This window comes from Anabas testudineus, chromosome 22 (assembly GCF_900324465.2).
Source record: "Anabas testudineus chromosome 22, fAnaTes1.2, whole genome shotgun sequence".
NCBI lineage: Eukaryota > Metazoa > Chordata > Actinopteri > Anabantiformes > Anabantidae > Anabas > Anabas testudineus.
In genome coordinates, this window is record NC_046630.1 from 15,310,534 (window position 1) to 15,331,072 (window position 20,539).

The 20,539-nt window shown below is 37.0% G+C and overlaps 1 protein-coding gene across 2 annotated transcripts in view; it reads right to left on the reverse strand.

Moving 5' to 3' along the window:
• The window catches only part of LOC113147915 (protein unc-13 homolog B), a 50,538-nt gene that overhangs the window by 6,468 nt on the left and 23,531 nt on the right, over positions 1-20,539 (reverse strand). The window contains exons 8-30 of one of the 2 annotated variants that reach the window (XM_026339242.2): positions 19,515-19,808; positions 19,316-19,406; positions 13,281-13,330; positions 13,018-13,096; positions 12,733-12,738; positions 12,062-12,136; positions 11,698-11,917; positions 11,339-11,566; positions 11,059-11,200; positions 10,629-10,798; positions 8,281-8,396; positions 7,965-8,128; positions 7,282-7,432; positions 7,115-7,183; positions 6,685-6,774; positions 6,034-6,171; positions 5,679-5,809; positions 5,370-5,455; positions 4,457-4,583; positions 4,177-4,273; positions 3,851-3,994; positions 3,401-3,478; positions 3,177-3,254 (exon numbers count right to left, since the gene is read on the reverse strand). In XM_026339242.2, coding sequence (XP_026195027.1) covers positions 3,177-3,254; positions 3,401-3,478; positions 3,851-3,994; positions 4,177-4,273; positions 4,457-4,583; positions 5,370-5,455; positions 5,679-5,809; positions 6,034-6,171; positions 6,685-6,774; positions 7,115-7,183; positions 7,282-7,432; positions 7,965-8,128; positions 8,281-8,396; positions 10,629-10,798; positions 11,059-11,200; positions 11,339-11,566; positions 11,698-11,917; positions 12,062-12,136; positions 12,733-12,738; positions 13,018-13,096; positions 13,281-13,330; positions 19,316-19,406; positions 19,515-19,808 — 2,824 coding nt within the window. The remainder of the gene's footprint in view (positions 1-3,176; positions 3,255-3,400; positions 3,479-3,850; positions 3,995-4,176; positions 4,274-4,456; positions 4,584-5,369; positions 5,456-5,678; positions 5,810-6,033; positions 6,172-6,684; positions 6,775-7,114; positions 7,184-7,281; positions 7,433-7,964; positions 8,129-8,280; positions 8,397-10,628; positions 10,799-11,058; positions 11,201-11,338; positions 11,567-11,697; positions 11,918-12,061; positions 12,137-12,732; positions 12,739-13,017; positions 13,097-13,280; positions 13,331-19,315; positions 19,407-19,514; positions 19,809-20,539) is intronic. The other variant, XM_033325834.1, reaches the window with a different exon arrangement.

Below are 20,539 nucleotides of genomic sequence, written 5' to 3' on the forward strand. Positions count from 1 at the left end.
CCCCTATTTCCTCCTCCTCCTCCTCCTCAATGTCCTCAGACTAGAAGTGGTAGTGAAAAGATAAAATGTCAACGATATACAACAACTTGTAAGGAAATATAATGTACATAAATATATTTATATAATATATTGTGTAAATATATATAAAAGATATGTAAAATATGTAAATTGCTAGCAGTAGAAAAATAAAACGTTTGTCAACCTTTTGGAATTCTGTTGTTTTCTGCATTAATTTGTCATTAAATGTAATCTGATCTTCATCTAAGTCAAGAGTAATAACAAATACCATGTGCCTAAGGTAATAACACAAAATAATTCTGATTGTTTATTTCTTTATTGAGAACAATGAGCATGGTTGCAGTCTGGGCTCTTACTTGGCCACTCGAAAAGGTGGAGTTTGTATTTCTGAAGCCATTTAGTTGTGGGCTCCAGTGTTTTGGGTCTTCTTGTGTGTGCCTAACTTTACATTCATGAATTTCTAAAGTCTTTGACATCACTTTGTGACCCTTTCCAGCTTTTTGTAACTCAACAATTACTGATCATAGATCCTCTGAAAGCTCCCTTTGGCGAGTCATGTCTCACATAAGCATATTCTTCTTTGAGCGGAGCAAACTCATAGTGCTAGTGGATTCTTTTTTTTCACTAGCACTATAAGGTTTTTATGGTTGTTTTATTAAAGACGTGAAAGATCAGAATTCCTTTTGTGTTATTATTTTAGGCACACAAGATCAGATCACATTTCATCACATATTAATGCAGAAAACCATGAAATTCCAAAAGGTTCACATACTTTTTTTTCTTGCTAATGTAATGAACTGTAAGGAGGAACTAGCTTAGTAGAGTGACTTCTGTGACTGCATAGGTAGGCTGCCTTTTAATAATAATTTGAAATTTATTACAAACCAAATAGTTATATTATTAGTTTATATATTATATTGATTTCATTACACATCAATAGTACTTGGACAAACTGACACTGAAAACAGATTTATATAGATATTTAGTAGCAGCTGGTTAGTGTAGTGGTAACATCACCGCATCCCATGTGGGAGACTGGGTTTCAAATCCCAGCTGTGGCCTAACTCCAGTAGGGGTCCTTAGGCGAGACCTCCTCACGCTTAGCCTGCCTACCATTGTACCCTACTTGTAAGTTGCTTTAGATAAAAGCGTCTGCCAAATGTAATTTAGGTGCAGTAGATGTGCTCCCTCCTGTCTTCTAATACTGTTTGTGTGTGTTGATTGCTGTTTTCATTGTATTTGGATTGGAAGTTCATTTATTCATTAAAAAGTGGAGATTCTGCACTCACTCTGTTATTTTCCTAAATGTCTTTCCTTTGCTATGGCTGGGTTGCTAGTCCTGTTTTCGCAGCTTTGTATCTGTTAGTATTAGTTGGAATGTTGGATTAGGTTTAGGGGACGCACCCAGCCATTGTGTGGATTGCCTGTGGGACTTTCCCGTTTTGTTTATGTTGTCCAGTCTGACATTTCCTTGTCCCCCCCCCTTTTTTTTACCAGTTTGTTTTCTTCTATTTGTTTTGTGTGTGTGTGGTTTAATGTAAATTTTGCTAGATATTTTTGTCAGTATTTTCATTTCTGTTGAGTTGTGCTTCAACTGTTGTCATGTGAGATGTTTTTATAGCAACTAAGATTATATTCTTCTGTCATTTGAGCGGAATATTACAAACTTGGTTCAACAAACTTTTTCATTTTCAAAGATTTTCTGCACACATCACAAGTAGAAATTACTGATTACACAAAGAAGATCAGTGTTCAATTGATGAGAGATAAAGGTTCAAATAAACCAGGTTTAAGCATAACGATAAGAAAACAAAAGGAAATCCATTTTACATGCAATTACTGTTGCATGTATGGTCAGCTACAGAGAAAGAAGAATTAAAATAAAAAAATTACACCATGATGAGCTTAAACTCTGTAGAACATGAATACTTGATGTTCAAAGCATTTCTGAAGCCACTTTGTCTTTTAGTAAGCTTTGGTGCAGTCAATTTGTCTAAATGAATGATTCTTTTCCCAAGCAAAAAATGTGGTTAAGCTGATTTTAATTTTTCAATCAAAAGCAGTGAGTCTAAAATAATCTTGCCATATACCATTGTTATTCTTTTAGATATAAACATGGATGACTTAAAATTCAATAGGAAAGCACAGAATGGGACAACTACGCATATATATGTAATAGACTATCTAATAGAAAAATATTCACTTTCACTCTGAATTTCACGAGTTAAAATATATCAATTACTGAATCTACAATGAACACTGAATCACATCTAGTACACTGCTAGTATTCACAGTACACACCAGAGCCTTTGCTTCCTCATCCTCAGCTATGACCTGCTGTCAGAGCCAGAGGCAGAGGAAATAATCAATAGAGTGAAATACTGTACCATAAAATCTAAAGATGCACTTTCATGTAAATACATAACTGCCTATATAAGCCCTGCTCAGACAGTGATGAAAACATACCTCCTCTCCTGCCTCTTCCCCCTCCTCTTCCACCAGTTCATTTTGCTTTAGTTGTAAAGTGAACAAACTGGTTGAAACTTAAACTATAGTGTCCAACAGCTACAGTCTTACAACCTATAAACACCACTAAAAGACTATACTACAGCTACACTAAACATGGGAAAGCACTACCTGCAAACATGTTAGTGATTTAAAGCAAAGAGTGGTCACTGCTGTAAGAGGCTACCAATTGTCCTTATTATAGCTGTGCTTAGGACACTCACATGGTAGACTTATTTAAGATTAAATTAGATTAAACAGCATATCTGTTGTAATATTCTCTATTAGGCAGCACTAATCTTTGTAACACATCAGGACAGCAAACAGACCTTTCTAAACAACAACATAAACAAGATCCACTATGGCCTATGCAACTTTACAACTATGATCATGGTCTCTTAACTACTGCTAATGTACATACCCGAGCTTCATCAGTTGCAATCTGATAAACAAAACACACACAAATCCAACCGTTGTACAAGAAAACTGTTCTAAATAATACATTTTAATTATTATTAAATTTTAATTTTTTTGTCTTTTTCTATTGAGAATAAGCCATTAACGCTAATCAGAATGAATAGTGTCACCCATTTTTAAATGACACACATTACACTCTGGTACCCTCACATCCACACCTTTTTCTTGTGACCTACCTGTTTGGCACCCATTGACTCAAACATCTTCTCCAGCTGGATTCGGAGTTGCTGGACATTATTCATCAATACACAGGGCTACAAGGGGGGACAGACAAAAAAGAGATTCAGTCAATGTCTATTGTTTTTTTGTACACCCAGAGTACACACAGTAGCTTCAATTCATTTAATAACTCAGGTACATAATGGCACTGATTTTACACAAAACAAGGGTAAAAACTTACAATCTTTTCCTTGTCTATATATGAAGGAAAATTCTTAGTGAGAATGGAACTGTACTGAAGAAGGACTTTGGCAATAGTCTGCAAAAATGATGAGAAAGAAATCATTAAACTGAGCATGAAACATAAAAGATGTAGCTTCATTTCAAATAGATTCAAAATATATTACGCTTTTGGGGAGCATGTCCTTGGATTCTTCTACTTGAGTATTAGAAACATTCCCAGTTGTCCCTTAATGCATTCCCAACATAAAACTGTGCTGTCGCTTCTTACCAAAAAAAGGTGTATAATGCCCAAATATTCATTTCTGTTGTTAATGAGAAAATTTTAATTCCCTTCACAATGAATTTGAATGTCCCTCCAGACAATGCTGAAGCTATTCTGTAATTTCCCTTATATGAGTTGCAGACTCAAACTGATGTATTTTAGAAAAGGTCAACTGTTGTGAGTTACCTTGGAGAAGCGGCGACTGTACTGGGCCATGACGTTAGGGTCAGGACATTCCAGTTTTTTTATGATCTCAAAGCTCTGGTTAAGCTGGGTGAAAACGTCCACCACAGAGCAGGAGAACAGGGCATGCTCAGATGTCTGTTGGAACTGAAAGCGCATACGTGAAAAACACCAATAAACACATTAAATATCCTTAGTTGTTAGCACCATTTATTAGGTGTATACATCAAACGTGGGTGTGTAAAGATGTACTTTACCATCCCCAATTTACAATGTCTAAGAAAACATAACATTTGGCCGAGGTAAAAGCTCAATTTTAATTTTCTTACTCCATCTTTTTTGTCTCTTTCCAGAGCGCCATGCATAAACTCCATAGACACATCCTCATTTTCGTCCAACCACTGTAGCACAAATTGTAGAAACCATCTACAAAAAATAAAATAAAATAAAAAAATAAATAAAGATGGCAGTTAGTTGTTTTTTTTTTACTTTCTTCACAATAATGAAGAAACCTTCAACTTTTACTGCTCATATATAGTATCTCTAACCCACACCTGAAATATGGGACAATAAATCAGAAGTTCAAAATGTTTTCACACAAGCACTTACGATGGGTAGTCAGGAACAACACCCATAAAGTTTGGCAGGTCCTTGACATATTCATTGTAGAGCCACTTGACCTTAAAGTGCAAGTTCATGTAGTCGGTGCTTTTACACAGTCTGTGCTTCTCGTGCTCTGCAGATAGGACATAGAGAGCCGGTGAGGTTTCTGATAAGTTTGTGTCTGGTGAGTGGAAGAGAATCAGAACCTGTTTCTAAAGAAATCATTTTCACAGTTGTTTCCATCTGATTCCTAAATCATCAGTGAGTCAGTTAGCTAACACAAGCAGGCCGACAGACTGCTAGTATACCTTACATAGAAATAGGACTAATCAAAATATCATCTGCATGTAAAATGTCTTCTAAAATGCAGACTGTCATTAAAAAATATATCTGTACAATTTAAATCACTGCAGATTTAAAAATGAAGAAGCTACTCCTCCTGTACTTTATGCAGTCGATTTATCTTAAAGGGGTTGGGATAAATGCTTAGTCCCTCTGGGGACAGGTGGTGCTGTGTAGTAAAATACTGAGCAGTGCAGAGAAGCTTCTGAGGTCTCCTGTATGAACAGATTTCAAAACCTGCACAGTTATTATTGCACTCTTTCAGTTCTTAAATTAACACTTTATTGACCCCCTATTATACATTTTTACCTAACTTGCTGGGTATTTTCCATTTCATTGGAACTTACTCTTAAGCTTTGAATGTTTTTCATTTAATTTCTAGTAGAATGCAACACAGCAGAACAATACCCTAAAGACTGTGATGTAGCTCTACCAGATACTAGAGAAGCTGCTCCAAGGAAATGGCATTGAGAGATATGATGACAGAGGTAAACATCACATCACGCTAATGAATTTTTACTTTATTGTGTTACTGATACAGAAAAACTACACACCTTGAGTGGACAAGAATACTTACCTTCCATAGCGTACTTCATGTCTTGCGCAAACAATGTCCACATAACCTCTGCTGACACTTTTCCTACATTTAATTCTTGAGGGAACCTGAAGACAAAGTGACAGTTTGAAAGTAATACAAGTATAATATTAAATCTACTAAATTCTGAGACCATGTAAAGGAAAATATGCCAGGGTATATGAACTTAATTGTTCTGAACTTCAAGAATAGTTTATTAAGGAAAACAAATGAAAAATGTATTGAAGTGGTCTGTATGCTCCTGCTATTTTAATACAGGAAACATACAGAGAGTGTAAGCCAGTTACTTACTGGTTGAGCACAGGTGTATAGGAGTTTCTGTCCTCCTCAATGATCGAGACAATGAGCATGATTAGTTTGGGCCAGAAGTCCAAATTCTTGATACTCGGACCCTGCTCCTCTAAAGGAAGCTCCTCTTTGTTCTGGATTAGAAAAGAAAACACAGTTAGTAAATACAAGGTTAAATTCAAGTTAACATGGACTGTTTACAGTAGGCTAGTTTTTAGTTAGTTATAACATTGAAATTTCCCCACTGTGGGACAAATAAAGGTTTATCTTATCTTATCTAGACATGTCTTTGGGCTAACATTGTTTTGGGTCTTGCTGATGGACATTGTGTTAGTTGGATAATTATTATGTAGCTCACTGTGTCCACAGGTTGGTACTGTCTGCTGTACAGTTCGTGGCAGTTATCAAAGATGTAGTCATACGTAGAGTTGAGACACGCCTTAACACAGTCCCGCACAACCTGGCTGGCTCTGGGAGGAGACTGTAATTCCTGGACCTGGTCAACACATGAAGATAGAAACACTGGCAGTGAATGACTTCAAACCCTAACTTGCACTTTAATCAGCTTGTTAAACAGAATACTGTGCATCCTATTAATTATGTAGTGACCTTACTGCCAAGCTATGGCATATAAAAATCAACCAGTTTTTGTGATCCTGTTGACGGCAACTATAGAAAAGACTTCTACTTTTCCTTTCAGGGGTCACCACAGAAAATCATCTGCCTCTTTTTAACCCCTCTTCTCTCACATCAACTAACTTCATGTCCTCTCTCACTACATCCATAAATCTCCTCTTTAGTCTTCCTCTAGACCTCCTGCCTGGCATATATAACATATTCTGTTATTCTGGCCAACCTCCATTACTCTGCTTCGTCATGATCAGCTTTATTCCTCCGTAGTTGCCACAGCTCTGCACATCATCTTTGTTCTTAAAAATCGCCACGTTAAAGAAGATCTACAGAAAACTATAGGAAAGACACAGTTCCAATAAATAACAAATCGTGCTACCTTCATCCTAAAGAAGGTGATACTGGTTAGAAGGTCCACAGTGGATTTCAAATCCTGCAGGCGATCCTTACTGCTGGCAGGGAAGTGGTTCTACAGGACAAAAATATGTTTACAATAACATTACAATGTCAGTAAGACATGAAGATAAGCTTTGCGTTCAACATAAAAATATTTTATACTACAGTGATCATCAGAAAATGTTTCAAAAAAATTTAACATGGTGCAACATGACAAAAAGTAACTTTTGGAAATGTTTTGATTTGACAAATATTTTACATTAATAGCTTTTTTAGGTTAATATGTGTAAACACTCATAAATAAAACATTATCATTATTATCATATAACATTATCAGCAATTCTGAAGCTATATGTCAATGTCAAGGCAGCAATATTGGTAATAGTTTTATTGAAGAACAATCATAATGTTACCCTGTATGTTGAGAGGTCAATGCGCAAGGAATTGTGTAGCTGGTCTAAGAGCTTGACAAAACGCTCTTTCTGCGTAGTAAAGAGAAGAAATAAATAAATAATGACAGTATATGTATTACATGTTAACAGAAAATGCTTGTGTTTGCAGGTGTTACAGTAATACCAACCCCAAAATTGGAGGCAGCAAAGCGGTCAGAGGCAGACACATTGGTAGAGGCAGTTGTGTGGGCGTAGAAGGCATTGATATTAGCCAGCAAGGTGCTCATCACTGCAGGAACACCAGGACACATATACTTTGATGACAGACATGCAAAGTGCCTGTAAAAGAAAAGCAGAAACTGAATTTGGTAAAGATCTAGGATGCAAGGCTTACTTTTGTCTCATTTGTACCTGTTCACACTTACAAAGACATTTCATGGAGAAGAGGCTTTGGCAAAGCAACACAAGTGAACAGCATGAATAGCTAAGGCTTTATTTGGTCAGCCTATGTCCTCTCAAGGGTCTTGTTTTTACTTAATGATGTCTATTAGGACGGGACATTTCATCTTCCAATTAGGTAGCTGGCACGTTTAGGCTGACGTATGGCCCACTAGAGTGCGCTTTCTGTGAATGATGAGTGGAGCTAACAGGCATCTGTATGGTGCATGACATTTCATGGAGACAAATCCATCCTCAGTCCATTTATAATCGACTTTCTTTCATTTGGAGGCCAATGAGGAATGACAATAGCGAAGAGAAGCACTTTGGTATGAGGAAAAAAAATGCAGAAAGACAGGACAAGGAGGAGTGGGGATGAAGAGACAGCAGTAAGGGGACAGTGTATATGTTCCCTGTCATATCTGAGACTCACGTCATGGCCTGGTAGATGGACTCTATCCCATAGCGCATGGCAAACTCATCCACTATTTCCTGTGCCACATCGTCAAAGTAAACTTTCCATGCATCGTCTCCACGAGCCTCTGGGATTTTCACCACACCCTGGCCAAGCATATCGGTTGAATGGTGGAAAAGATTCTGTAATAAACAGAAACAATGTGTTAAAGTCACACATGTGAAGGAAAACAGTACTTTATCAGTATATGTTTAGTATACAAATGGGTTAAAACCTTTCAGTAGGGTGATGTTTTTTTTGGTAGTGAATACATTCAAACAAATCCGACTAATACCTCATGCAAACAGGTGTACTGCACATGATATGGAGCTACTTTCTCCTCTCCTTTGATCTCCACGTTTATTTGGAGGCGGATGGCACCTGACACTGCTGATTTGTCGGTTCTCTTCTCTGTAATTTAACACAAATACTGAGATGTGGTTACATGATCACACAAGCACATAAGTATCTGCACGTTCTTGATTCATAACTCCAATCTAAATCTGTGACACAGAGGCACATGAAACCAGGTCTGTTAACACAACACTAATTACAGACTACTAACATGGCAGTTCTATTGTAAGGGGCTTCTACAGTTTGATGGCAGGGCAACGACGACAACGCTAATAGAAGTCCTCCAGCTGATAGTGAGAGAGACAATGGCAGTGGGCTGTATGAATCTGTGCCTTATCACCACAGACACTTGAGCTAGAGCTTCTCTGGAGGTGGAGTACTTGGCTGCTCACCCCTGCTATTTGCCCTGACAGGCACATCGTTAGGGGTAATTTGTACATGTCGACAGAGTGGTCGATTTCCGACTGGAGTGCTGCTATTTGATAATCACATATCAAGAGAAGACAGGGGACGAGTAAGGGAGGCTGGGAACGGAGAAGCAGATGACAGAGACCAAAATGTCTGAAATGGATTAATATCAAATGACTTAGTTTGAAATTCTAATTCCTAATTAATCTTAGCCACATTTTGTTCATATTATCAGAAGGAGAATATTCCATTAAGCACTTTCTATTCTATAAACAACAGCAGATTCATGGGTACATTCATATTCAATGCCATGAGGTCTCAGTGGCATATTTATTACTACCATAGTGAAATCAATTTCACTTCAATCAAGTAGAAACACTCTGTGCTTATAAACTGAAGACCTCAGTTCAACATACAATATGGATGTGGAAATGCGGAGTATTTTTAAAGGACAGAGCTCAGAGTAATATACCATGATGCATAGGGTGGTTACTTCTATTAATCAACTTCTGGGTAGCATTTATAGATCAACAGATTTGGATAAAAGCAATTTGACAACATCTGGCAACACAACACAGATGCCAAGCTCGTAATTCAGAGATATCATTCTAAATATCTTGCAGTTTATCTGCTTTATTATAAATGAGAATTTATTTTATACATTTTATCCTGAGATACATCCAATCTCCCTTTATTCAAGCAATGTAACCAGCCCTTCAAAAACAGCATAAGGGACTGGTTTAAGTGGAATTTCTTCCTACAACAGCATAAACAAAATTAAATTTGGAAAAAAAAAGATCATTTGCCATATTAAAAGATAACACCACTATAAATGCTTATGTGATAATAGTGTAATTTTTTATATGAGGCATTTACATTTCTGAGCATGCACAGCAGCACAAGCCCAATGTCTGACAGCAAGAGCAGCTTGTCAGCCTCCAAAGACAATCTAGACAATTCTAACAATGCCTGAATAAGGCAAATATCATTATGAAGGGATGCTGCAAAGTCAAACTAAAGTCAGACTAAACAGGAAACTACCAAGTGCCGAGTTTTCAAGTGCCTTGGTTTTTTTCTTTTAACTATACTGTTGGTACTGTGTAATAGCTCCGTCTCTCTCTAATCTTTCCGCCTGTACCCATCACTCTTTAGCTACATACAGCAAAATAAATACATAAATATATAATTGTCGGTATACAGTTAAGACCTGTGAGCCATGCTTGTGAAATAAGTCCACTTCCACTAACCGGGTTCCTTAAGTGCATGTAAACTCTACTATCTATAACGTGGGCTTTAGTGCACCTTGTTAAACACATCGCTCAACGCAAAACAGACATAAGTAATGAAGTTAAAAGAATGGCTGCATTTCCAGGTGACAGAATTTTTAGATGAAGTATGCGGTATGATTTTTATAATCATACAGCAAAAAACAATCAAAACAAATCATAATCAGATCATATGATTCCACAGCATAAAAATAATGTCAATGACTCACATTAATGATAAGCATTCAAATAAACATATACTGATCAGGCACAACAAAAAAACAACCTGGGACAGGACCAGACAGGGGTCAGCATACTGTAGGAACTTTGACTAGCTAACTGATAATTATTATTAATGCACATAATGTATTTTATCACACCTTTCCCCATGCTGACCCCTGTCCACTACAATATTAAAACAACCAGATTGCTAATCTGTGTATATATAAAATGAGAATATCAGAATTTAATTTCAGATGACTTACAAAGCATGTTTAGATCGACACAGTCTAAACTGAATGTCTATATTCATAGACATGGAGTTTAGACATTGCTCCTCTGTAAATATTCAGTATTTTTCAAAGAGCCTTTAAACACGACAAGACAGCATACTGACCAAGGTTGTACCAGACGTCCATTTCTCCGCTCAGTGTTCGAACTTCAATAATGCTCTGGCCAAGGAAATCATCCGATTCCCTCTTTAGACGCTGCTTCACTCTTGACTTGATGTCATCATCCTCGTCCCATACGCGGACTTTGATTCGGTCTGAGGAATTGTGGCACTCGCTAAAAAATAACATTTACAAACTTGAGACTTTGATTCGGTCTGAGGAATTGTGGCACTCGCTAAAAAATAACATTTACAAACTTGAGAATAATGTGATACTGGTTAAAATTTCAAAGAAAATATATTGTTTTTTGAAAATGCGATTACAAAACTATTGCATAGCACATAATAGCGGTACTCACATTGAAAAGAAGTTTACAAGTAAAGTTTTACATTTTACATATGGTCGTCATACAACCAGGAAATGTGGGCGACTTACAAGTGGAACTTTTCCTCCCAGACAGGATTAAGGTTTCCATAAATGGTTTTAGTTCTCTTCTTGGTCTTTCCCACCTGAACAGTGACATATGGATCACTGGATCCTGTCTTGTCTTTAGCCTGAAGTCCTTGGGCACAAACAACTAACATGATGGTGAAACAAAGACACCAGGAAGACATATGAGTACATAAGCGGATCACAACTTGTACTTGTACTTTTGATGCTTAAAAGGTGCAGTTTCAATAAAAAACAATGTGGTTGAATGAACTGCGAGGCATACCTGTGATGGTAATCTTTGCTGACCACTTGGAAGTCCCATCTAGTACGCTCTGTTTAATAGTCTTCATCTGCTGTGCATGAATGGCTTTGCTGATAACAAACACTTCTCTGATAAGTTCAAAGATTTCTGGTTTGTTCCTTTCTCTGATCTTCATTCTGTCCTTCATGGCCATAATGATATTCTGAGTTCGGTCTTCAGCTCCATGCTTAGAGCTCTTCTCTGCAGCACCTAATCATTTAACAAAAAAGTCCATGGATTTAGAATCAATTGAAATGTCTGTTGTAGTAGCAGTATGGACACTTCAGAGTTGAGCTCAGAACCTGACAACTTCTGTTAAATATTTTCTGGGCAGTACTCACGCTGTAAACAGTCAGCATTCAGCAATTCTTGGCACTTCTCATGGCATTTCACCCCACACTCAGAGCAACGCATGCCTTGGCGGGCAATTCCCCACAACAGCCCCTCGCACTCATAGCAATATGTTGGTGTAGTGGCAGTCCACACTTCAAAGTTATGTGGTGTAGTGCAAGATATAGGGTAGATAAGAGCCTGTAGGGTCTTCTTGTAGACATGGTTTTTCTGCAGAAGGGAGAAAGTTTTTCACTTGCTAATACACAGGGGCATCATAAAAGAAAAATACACTTTAAATGCATACTTTTTGTTGTGTAAATGATGATATTATCAACCTTTAAAGACAACAAAAAATATAAGTCTTATATTCACCAGCTCCTCATCCTTGATTGAGGACCTTGCAGCCATAGCAGATGCAATCCCCGCCTTCCTGGCTTGGACAAGGGCCTAAACAACAGTTGAAAAAATGATTTATTTTTTATATTCAATAAACGCATATAGCGACCACAACCAAGCACACCTCCAAAATAAAACTATGAAGTATGAAATTCAGTATAGTTTAAAAAGGTTGCCAGGAGCGTTATAAAGGTGGTGAGTAGGGTTATGTTTCTGCCAATGCGAATTCAATCCAAATGACTTAAAAACCCATGTGAGTATTATTAGTTTCACAAAACTAGTGAAAAGGAGAAGGATATACCAATGCAAAAAATAAAAATCAACACTATTAAATTTTGTGTTAGTAATATATTTAATACATATGTACTTTGTTGACTGCCATAGTTCAGCACATAAGAAAATCCAAACCAAAAGGGAAAAGAAAGATTTCTTGACTATTAATTTTAATGATAATATGAAGTAGGAAGAAAAGCTATTTATGACGAATCATGCAAATGTTATAATTTGTGTTAAACAAGAGGTCTGCGATCAAACACATAAACATGCTATAGCGATACATGTTTGAGGTAATTACCATTTTATCCGTCCTAATTGATATTTTGTACTTAAGTAGGAAAGGGAGTGGCATCTGGGTTCTATTAACTTACCATAGCCTGACCAAGGAGAGTGAATGCATTCAAGAGAGTTGTGGGAAATAGTTTGAGGTTTAAAAAAGGAGGGAGAGAGAAATTAGCAGTCTGATTTCATATTTATCTCCATTTGTTGATAACAATCTCATCCCAAATTCTGCCTAAAGGTGAAATAACAACTATAATGTCTGTAGTGGTCTCAAAAATAGAAAGACATGTGCCCACAAAGAAAGAACACAAACACGTCAATGCATGTCATACTGTACTGTACATATAGCATAGAAATTACAGATTAGTACTGACCACATCGCTGACCAAGGGAATAGGCTTCTTCTTACGCAGGTCTGGCATGCTATCAATTCCATACAGACCAGATCCTCCTCTGTGCACCAAGGAAAATAGTACCAAAGTGAATAAAAAGGCCTCACATAACAATCACAACATTGTACATCTATGACGTAGCCATACAGGAATTTAAATGATACATATTGCTGCCGGTCAAGTTATTTATTAAAATGTCACAAAAATGTCCAGCAAACCGTCTGCAGGCGTTAATTACAACTTACCCTGGTTTGACCCAAGCCTGTCTAGCATGTGGTTCTTCTTCATCTCGAACCTACAAGATTAAAAAGGTGACAATTTAAAATACTTATAATATAGCAGAAAATTAAAGGAAGACAGAGACAATAGGAAGTTAAATTTGGTTGAGTTTCACCTCTCTGATGTTACAGAACATGCAAAGTCAAATGAAAGTGATGATGGTTTTAGAACAGAAAATACTGCAACATAATTCAATTGCATAAGACATCATGTGAAATATTTTGTGGAAACAACAAAATTCAATAATATATTGTAATTTACAAGTCAAGATGCAAAGAAGATTTATTTAAATAAATCTGATGCTTTAACTGCTTTAAGAGACAAACTAGATAACTAGCAAGCAGACTTTAGTTAGGCATTCACAAACCATCAAAATATTAACTTGGAACTATGAGTTTCTAATAGTGTTTACAAACTGGGGAAAACGTAACACAAATGCACTTATACTATGTAATACTGATGGTAATCATACTCTAAAGCAACAACAAGAATAGAGCAATAATAAAGTATTTATTTTACAGTATACCTGAAGTTATCTAACAGTCAAACTGAGTATGTTTTCATTATATAAATATCTACCTATATGATAATCTTGCATGCACACAAGCACTGGAAATTGATAAAAATAAAGAAGGGAGAAAATGAGTGAAAGTGTCAATCTAAAAAATAAATAAACAAACTTAAATATGGAGCTAATGTTATATGAGTAACCTGATTATCTTCTCTCCCATACTCTGCAAAGGAAAAAATAAATCACAGAATAATTAGAAATCATGTGGAAATACTACAAACACATTTGAGCATCTTTGCAGAACAGTGTTAATGAGAGACAACAAATCAATTATTGCTTTTCACATCAAGTATTGATCAATAAATATTATGCTCTATATGAATTCGTAGAAGTAGATATTTCTACAAGATAATTGTATAGTGCAGATTTGCATTTAATTGGACTGTTACCCAATTTGAGACAAATGTATTACTTTATCTAAAAGCATCCTTAAAAATACCTGGTATGAACTCGTCTTGAGACTGTGATCCCTGAGACCCTTGAGAGCCGTGAGAGCCCTGGGACCCTTGAGCAGATTTGGACAGTCTATGATGCGTTTGTCTCTTTTCCCTCAGAATGCGCTGAAAATTAGCAATACGCTCTCTGTGGCTGGCATCAATAGGCTTCCCTTGGCCAAACTCATCAAGAATGTGGTTTTCCCTAATTGGACTTAACCCCACCTCATCTGTAGTGAGCACTGGACCCAATGGTCTCTCATTCTGCCTTGGAGGACTATGGGCAAATTTTGAGAGATCCGTATTAGTTGCGCATTCTTCTTTGCTCTTAGATACCTCTACAGAGGGATACTTAGCAGGGGTGTGGAGAGAATGTGGGGATGCTTGACGACTGCATGGCAGGTTCTCAGGATTGTCATTACAACCTACATAGACAGAAGCCTTGCTGTCTTTCTTTGGACTTCCAAATTGAGTGTGATTCTCTGTCAGACTAACTTCGCAATCTATGTACTCTGTACTGCTTTGCTTGTCCTTGGGTTCCCAGGTTTGCCTGACAGGGGATGCAGAAGCCTCAGATCCACTATCATCTTCAACACCTTCAGGGTTGGATCCTTCCAACTTTTTTAAAGCCCCTTTTAAAGCTGACTTGAAAGACACAACAGCCTTGCTAAAGGTTTTTACATCAAAACCCACAGTGTGCATCTTGGGTGTGCCCTGAGAATCAATGTCAGGAGACTCCTGTGACTCCTGTGAAGATCCTTCTGCTTCATCCTTAGAGATGCTGGGATCTGTCCACTCCTTGTCCAAACTGTCAGCTGATCCAAAATCAAGAGTGTCACCAGAAGATGGACAATCATCACCCATTGAATGTTGCTCAATGTAACTATCATCACAATCTGTTAACAGGACAGTGGAGCAGCTGAGGCTTCTGGAGGGTCCACTGTCAAGTTCATTTGCACAAGCATCCACAGTGTGATAACCTGAACTGCGTGAATATGGACAGTTTGTAGCACAGTCACATTCTGGGTTTTCTTTTTCAGTTTGTAATTTGAGAGGCCTGCAATCCACCATACTTGAAGAACTGGAAGGAGAGTTGTAATGCTGTCCAAACAGCAAAGAGAGGTGCTCAGAACTATTATGTGAAGAATTACCTGGTGTGCTGCTTTGTGTTTCCTCTGTGCCACACTTATTCCAAACACCTAGACAATTCTCTAGTGTTTCTGCACTATTTACACAAGAACAGAGGTCATCCTCATGCCAGTCTTCTCCACTAATACAATGCTGCATATCAACAGAAAGCCAACGGTCTAACTCAGTGTCACCAGAAAGAAAGCGTGCCCCTGGACAGTTGAAACTTTGACAAGATGACAAAGAGCTGGTGCTGTGGTAGTCATTATCAAGATGAAGCTCTAGATACAAGTCAGGTTTTGTAGGCCCTGATTTCATGTGCCTATGCATGTTTGACTTCTGCTCTTGATTGTGTTCGTCTGTTTCCTGGTTTGATTGGAGAGTGACTTTATTAGAGCATAAGTGTTCGGGTGATCTGTGAGATGGTACACATGCTAAATCTTTTCCACATTCTTCACAACTGAACTGACCGGTGTCTCTCCCATGAAAACAAGTGACTGCATTTTGTCTACCCAGGCTTCCTTGCCTGACACGGGGCATCTGAGAAATAGGACTTGTATAAGGTGCAGCTGAAGCCCCAGAATACAGCTCACCTATTTCACTGAGGACTGCATCAACACAACAAGAGACTTCATCCACTGAGCCTCGTACAGATGTTAGGTATTGTCGCAGATCCGAAATTTCTTCCTGAATCTTGTTGATGCCTTTCAGCTCTTTCAGAATATTTTCCACTATGTTACTAGAGTCATGATCAGCACCTTCATGCTCCATCGTTTTCTCCTCTTCTTCATTTTTGGTTCTTTCAATGAGCCTGGGTGTGTTATCCTCTTGAACCACAGTTTCATCCTGGCAATGAGAATTGCCGTTTTCCCCATATGGGGTGAAGTCTGCTTTACTGCAAGCACCATCCACTGATGAGAGGTCCGGAAGAAAGTTGTCATCTGGACAGTGCAGGCATTTCTGCAGTGATCTATGCAAGCTTTGCCCCACTTTAGGGCTCTGTGATCTCTTTGTCTGAAGGTCTTGTTGGTTAGATGATGAAGGTAATAACTCCGATTTGTAGGTTTCATCCTGTCTACTTATGTGTCCTCTGGGGAACATCCCTGAGTAGTGGAACTCTTGATCAGCTGTTCTCACACATGGACAAACCACTGCCTTAGTAACTCTGCCTTAGGACGGTGTAAACATAAGTCAGCATTTTAAACTCCAAATGACTACCAATGTGACTGACAAGAGAAAACCATATAATAGTATAAAGTTATTTAGTTTAATAAAGAACTAAAAATCTCCAAGCAAATACAAATAACTTATAGCTTAACTTCAGAATCACATTTGTAGCTAATTTATTTTGGCTCAGTTGCTATATTATGTGTCTATCATAAAACAACAACCAAATGATCACTAAATTGCCACAATCTGAAGAAATACTATCTAATCTTTCAGCCTGGCAATTACCTGGAGCCCAGCTGCATTGCAATGATTGCAAGCTGGACAAAGGCATGACACAACAAAGTACAGAAAGTAAAGAAAATACATTTGAAACTATCTATTGATATGACCATACAAATGCAATGTATTTGCTCTCCTTTCAATCTTCTATATTTTAATTAAAATTGTAAGATGAAATAAACAGTATTATTTTTTGAATAACAATCTAGACATTACAGAGGGAAAATAAACACAAATCAAAAAAAGAAATTCACACTGTCACTTTTTACTGTATATATTTCCTTTAAAACATGGTGGTAGCACAAATCCAGCATTTTTATCAGAGACTTCTTTCACAAATATTGACTGTACCTTTTCTGAACAGTAAATAAGTGATAGACAGTGTTGCTTTAACTGAATCTTCCCCTGCCAGTTTTGGTCAGAGTGGCAAAGGAATGAATGCCATACAGCTGCACAGATGTCTGTAATTAGGGTGCTTTAGAAAGACAGCATTGTAATTAGATGATAGGTCAATTCTTTCATCTAAGGCCATGTCATTCTTTCACACCCATGCCAGCTGCATGGCTCGATAGCTTTGACCCATTACCTACAGTGTATGCACTACAGGGATAATCGAATAGCCTAAAATATACAATTTGAATCTCTCTGATGGCACTGCATAGTGCAGTCTGAATATGCATCAAAATAAATTATTGCATGTCAACAACTGATTAAAAATCATAAATAAATATGATCATGTTTACAATACAGCAAAATGCCCACATTGAGCAAGTATCTCTACATAAGAATGTAAAAATAATGTTGCTTGAAACTCTGGGATTAACTGGGATAAAATACCATAATCTTGAGTTAAACCTTGGTAAGGTCTTCTGAACATGTTGATTTAACTTATATGGTTTAATTACAACATTAAACAATCTTCAACACCATATAATAGTTATTAGATATCTGGCCTAAGAATGATACATGTAGATTTGCTGTAAATTTCTCTACCATTATAATTAACTAGCTGACTAAAATTATTCTGCAAATTTAATTCATAAGACAATATAACAAGATTACAAAAATGCAATTTACCTTAAGTTTACATTTCTGAAGTAAATTCCCTATTCCATTAAGGAAGTTATTCCAACTAGTGAATAGTTATTAATTATACTAATCACACTTGCAATGGAGGTCACCAATAGGTATTTGAGCACTCAAGGTGTGTGCTAGCCTGATAAGGGTTTGGAAGGCAGAAAAGTAAAATGAAGTGTGCCAGAATAGAAGTTTCCTAACACTACTGAATTCACAAATATTAAGCTCAACTGATTTAATTCAGCTGAATATAATCAAATGAATGGAACCAGCATATGCAAAATTTATTGGGAAATTGTAAAATTCCACTATAAAATACTTTTTTTTATGTTCTGTCATTTTGGTCAATTCTTTAAAATTCTAACTTTTTTTTAAATAGTCAGTCCCATTTCTCTGTCCAGTCATAGTAATACCCTGAAACAACCTCTTTTCTAACATTACTAAATAGTCTTTCACTTGGATAAATCCAAGACATCTTACATGGAAGTAAGTGTAAGCCTTACCTTATAGAAAAAAAAATATAACCACGTAAAACCTGTAATTATCATCTTGCAAGATCAATTAAATCCATATAGATGATCAGTAACAGCGACTTCCATATTTTTCTTCTAAAGGTATCAGCAGGTGTGTAATTGGATTTCTTTTTCATTTGCCTTAAGCAAACCATAAGATCTTAACTGTTGGAGATCCCAAAGCGCTGCATTTCTACCCCTGGAACAGAAACTACATGAGTGGTAGACCACGATCACACAGCAGCTCACCCACGGTTAAAAAGCTCCCCTCCCACCGCCTTGCACACTTGCTCTGCTCTCTCTCTCTCCTTCTGCCCTCTGAAATGTATTTCAGCAGAAAGCTAATCTGATGATTTAAGCCTGCTAGATCTAAGTCTTATTTATAGGTCTCTTTCCACATCTGCCAGCTGCTGCTAATGTGATATAAAATATTAACTTTCAATCCAAAGAATTATTTTTTAATTCCAGTTTTTAAAAGTATAACCATGCTTGACAAACACATTTAGGCGCAAATATATATATATATATATATATATATATATATATATATATATATATATATATATATATATATATATATATATATATATACACACACATACACAAAGGTTTTGAAAAACTGTGGTTAAAATATGATTATGATAGATGTTCAGTGCATATTCTTAAACAACCAGAGAAGTTTAACTCAACCAATTTCAACAAAGTACAGGTGCTTTTAAATGTCTCTGTTATCTCTTGTAAATATGTAAGTCTTTGTTTGTTTGTTTGGTAAGAAAGCCATACCTAAAGGCACTGAGAGGATGGAGGATCTGAAAAGAACCGCTACCTACCTCCCGGAGTTGGACTCTGACTTTATTGATTGCCTTCAACCAACGAACTCTAGATGGGGAGAATGGTAATGGTGGCCCCTCATCATCAAACCTGGGTTTTTAGAATTAAGGAGTAAAGTGGCAGAAAGAGGTGAAGACTCACAATAATGTTTATTATAACAAATATAAATTTAACTTGAGTTTGGTACAAAATCCCTACCTTTGTAATTTAGAGGATCCTCTTTCTGCTAGCATGTCCTTTTTCAGGCCTTGTCCCATTTCAGGGGACAGTCTGTGCATATCCTGCTCGCTGACCATAGAGTTTCCATTCATGGGAATATGTCCATTAGAATGTGACTTTCCATTGTTGGAGGGGTGCAAGCCAGTATTGTGGTATGAGTGGAAGGACTCCTCCAGTTCTGACCCTCCAGTGCTCTCCTGGCCAGCCTCACTAAGTTGGGAACTTGTCTGGCTCAGGTTTCCTGATGACCCAAAGCGACTACTTTCCACTGGACTACAATGGTGAAAAAACAGTGAGGAAAACAATGTTAAAATACTTTTTAAGATTAGAATTGGGTGGTTTGTCTATTCTCTCTAGCAAAAGCTAGATAAGAGGGAGCTGTTACAAAATAATTATAATCACTGTAATTTAAGAAATAATTTAAATGCTCGAAGGTAAGTACGTTCAATAGGTTTTGGACTGTAATAAATCCCACCAATCTAATAAAATTATTTGGTAACATTCAAATCCGGCTGTTAACAGCATCCTCTCTAAAGGATTAATAGGTACAGTACACAGACCACGTCATGTTTTAAATGACACCCAACCTTGCAGGAGGCTGTTCCAGGATAGAAAATAACAAAAATGTCAAAACGTGATCAGTGTGTTAGTATGTGCATTATGCAGTGCATATGATTTTCTACATTAGAGTTGCAATTTTATGGGTGCAACATATGAATTATGCTGCAACTTTTATCCCTTACAAAATTTTTTTCTTTTTGCAGACAATTACCTCATACTGCATTTTTTATTGTCAGTATTTTCTTTTACCTCTCCACAAAACAGAACACAAAGAGTGCATGGTGTATGATGGCTAGTATGACAAAGATACTGGGTTGACTGTTTTTTACGAAATGTGGCATTTCACAACAGATTTTATTTTAAATGCAATTTCAGATATATGGTAAAATGGTAAGGATTTAAAATATATAATTTACTTTAATAGCCAACAGCCACCAAAATAA